A 3486-nucleotide genomic window follows, 5' to 3' on the forward strand; every position below is an offset into this window, starting at 1 on the left:
ATACTAAGCTAAGCTGCTGGCTGTTTCTTCGTATTTAGTGGACTGAAATGAGAGTGGTAGGAACCTTCTTATCTAGCTCTCGACAAGAAAGTGTATTTTGAGACATTGTTTTCTCTATGATAATGTTATCTCAAGAAGCTGTCATGTTTATCTGCTCTTTGTGTCTTTGCCTTTCAGCCACCGATATTAATGACGCTGTGCTGAGGGCAGTTAGCATGCTGGTGGAAGAAAGAGAAAATGACAAACTTCCAGAGAGGAGTGTGGATATGATTATTTTACTGACTGATGGGATGCCAAACAGCGGTGAGCCGTCTTAATTTGGAAGATAATATTTCATTCTCAGAGGTCAGAGGTCACTGTATGTAGACCAAGTACAGCAGCTTAAAGCTAGTCTTACATGAAGCTAACAATCTGTGAAGAAAGAAAAGGTAGTCAAAAGGGACTTGTCCTTTAAGATGGAAAAGTTCTCAGTGAATAAAGACTTACTTTTGGAACTTGTGCACATTTATAGAATAGAATTCAAAGTTTTCACACTCACAAACTCTTGAATAAACTTAGTCGTATGTTAACCGTCTTGTTGGAGCTGAAAGGCTTTTCCCATACATAATACATGTATTTATGTGTGTTTGAAGGAGAGTCTGACCTCCTGACGATCCAGGAGAATGTGCATTCTGCTGTTGGGGGGAAGATGACTATGTTCTGTCTTGGATTCGGAAATGATGTGGATTACTCCTTCCTGGATGTATTGTGCAGACAAAACAAAGGACTGGCCCGCAGAATTTTTGAGGGTTCAGATGCAACACTTCAACTACAGGTAGACAACAAAATATGGACTTACAGCAAAGATAATGTCCATGCAAGTTTGTACCTCCAAGAACATTTGGGAAACAGATATTGTATGACGTGCAATGTGTCTTCCAGGGTTTCTATGAGGAGGTGTCCAGCCCTCTGCTCTTGGACGTGGACCTGCGGTATCCTGACAACGCAGTGGACCACTTGACCAAAAACCACTATAGCCAGTTGTTTAACGGATCAGAGATTGTGGTGTCTGGTCGGCTGATAAACAACGACCCTGATAACTTCTTGGTGGAGGTGTTCGCTAAGGGGGTGAGAAATAGACAGCAATATGTATGTATTGTAACCTTGGCTCAGGTAGTTACAGCTAATCAATCAATCAATCAATCAATCAATCAATCAATCGCAATCAAAAATTAGGCCCTATGTTCCCACAGCCCTATGTGGTTAGGAGTTAGGGGGAGAAAGGGGGATACAATCTGATACAAATTTATGAAAAAGGAAATGTGGATAAATAGGGCCTAATTTTGAAAAAAATGCGAGCTAATGATTGATGTACATTAGCTAGCTAGCATTTTACTAACATTAGCTAACTTAAGATTTGACTATACACACACACACAGAGAGCTACTAGTGTTGCTGTAGACTTTTAGTGTTGTTATCAAAATATACCTTTAAATTTCCTCTCATTTCAGTAATATATGCCATTTATGCCAAAGCATATATTGTCATATATTGTCTTCCCACGGTGCCATTAATTCCTGATAAAGGACACCTCGTTGGGCATTATCCCTTATTTAACCTCTCCTCTTTCTCTAGCCTGAAAATGACTACATTGTGCAGGGAAAGGCCAATGTGGTAAACTTGGAAGTTATGTACCCAGAACAACAGTACATCTTTGGGGATTTCTCAGAGCGTCTGTGGGCCTACCTCACCATCCAACAACTACTGGAGGAAAGGTTCGACCATCTGAATTGTCTGTCAGCTTTACCTGCATACTAACCCTGCAGGTTTCAGACTATAAGATAATATAAAGATAATTTTGTGATGCAGACATTGTTATCATCAACAATCAACCAACTCCTGATTCTTATCTCCCAGTGACATTACTACTCATCAGGATAAAGAGACAATGATCGTCAAAGCCCTGGAAATGTCACTGCAATACAGCTTTGTCACGCCTGTCACTTCCATGGTGGTCATAAAGCCTGACACTGAGGATGGACCAAGCAGCCCTCTCATTGCGGATAAACTGACTGAAGGTAAGTGTAGAAAAGGCCAGAACATTATCTGGCAGCTGAAGAGGAAGGACCATAACAGCTGGTACTGGTCTATGTACCCGTTTTTGGACTTGAAGTTTAAGTTATGTGTGATGCCCAAAATGTAAGTCATTTATGCCTGTTATTGGTGTTAATGTCTTGCTATCTGTGGAATTTGTTGGCCATCACTTCTTGCTGTTGCTCTGTTTTTAGTCTATTGCAGATGGATGTTTGCATAGTTTATTGTACAGCCATACATATGTTAATATTTGGGTTGTGTCCTCGTAGTTTGAACCCTGATCTTAGGCTGATTCTAGCAATAATTCATATGTGCTGTACAGAAGGAGTGGGTCCTCTTCCATGGAGGCCTTTATGTTGAACCGCTGTTTCTTCAGTAGCCCAGAGCAGACAAACCAAACACTGGCTGCAGATATGGCCTTTCACGTTTTTTGCAAGTATTGCGGCCACTGTAGTTTCTCCTTCATGGTTGGTTGAATCAAAGGGTTTCATCTGGTTGCGATTGCACTGGTAGAGGCCACTAAATCCTACACACTGGTCCGTTAAAGGGTATTTTGTTATTTATGTCATTTATGCCAATTCTACCTCAACCTTTATTACATGGAAGTTACTGTAACTCCTTTTTATATTGTGTCTAAATGCTGGTGGCATACAATTTAAATACCTATATTTTGCATATAGAGTAATGTAAATTCTATGTACTCAAATAAACTATGGCCTGTTTATTGGTGCATTGAAGCCTAGACTGCTCTAGACTGGCAAGGAGGTGTTTACTGACTAGTGCTGCATGTTGTTACATTATTAGAAACCTCTTGAATCAGTATGTGTAAGTAGAACATGCCCAAAATAACTTATGTTTGCGTATGTTTTCTTGTTTTACAGACCAGCGACAGGCATCACAGAAAGATACGAGTACGACAATCTTTTTCTACTTAATTACATGACATACTTTATGAATCTCATTTTGGAACAACTTTACTGACATATGCTTTTATTATTTTTGATAACAGGTTCCTCCCGGTCAAGTGCTTCCAGTTCCCATAGCCGATCAAATGGTAAGATTTTTCACACAGCATTACATTGACTATTGCACACTGTTATCATATTCAGCCATTCATTGTTCTTGCCACTTTTGCTGAAATCCTCTGTTAAAAGTTTTATTGAAGGGTGTACTATAGCTTACCTGGTAGATTGCCTGCCCCACGTAGGAGGAATCTTTACCACAGTGGCACAGGTTCGATTCTGATTTACAGCCCTTTTTTGTTGCAAGTCATCCCCCCTCGTGTCTATCTGTTTTTATTTGAAACTGTCCTTTCAAATAAAGGCTTAAAAAGAAAAAGGTTTTATTGAGACATAGAAGACTAGATTGATTAAACACAGGAATCATGAATGTGTATTGTTTTTCTCTCTAAAA

General features: G+C 39.7%; 1 protein-coding gene across 1 annotated transcript in view; it reads left to right on the forward strand.

Annotated features, from left to right (window-relative positions):
• Nucleotides 1–3486, forward strand: part of LOC118328100 (inter-alpha-trypsin inhibitor heavy chain H3-like) — a 22240-nt gene that overhangs the window by 6327 nt on the left and 12427 nt on the right. Inside the window, exons 11-15 of the mRNA XM_035661705.1 lie at nt 178–303; nt 633–814; nt 922–1107; nt 1615–1754; nt 1897–2118. Coding sequence (XP_035517598.1) covers nt 178–303; nt 633–814; nt 922–1107; nt 1615–1754; nt 1897–2118 — 856 coding nt within the window. The remainder of the gene's footprint in view (nt 1–177; nt 304–632; nt 815–921; nt 1108–1614; nt 1755–1896; nt 2119–3486) is intronic.

Source organism: Morone saxatilis, unplaced genomic scaffold (assembly GCF_004916995.1).
Source record: "Morone saxatilis isolate NCDOM2014 unplaced genomic scaffold, NCSU_SB_2.0 Contig18, whole genome shotgun sequence".
In the NCBI taxonomy this organism is placed as follows: Eukaryota; Metazoa; Chordata; class Actinopteri; family Moronidae; genus Morone; species Morone saxatilis.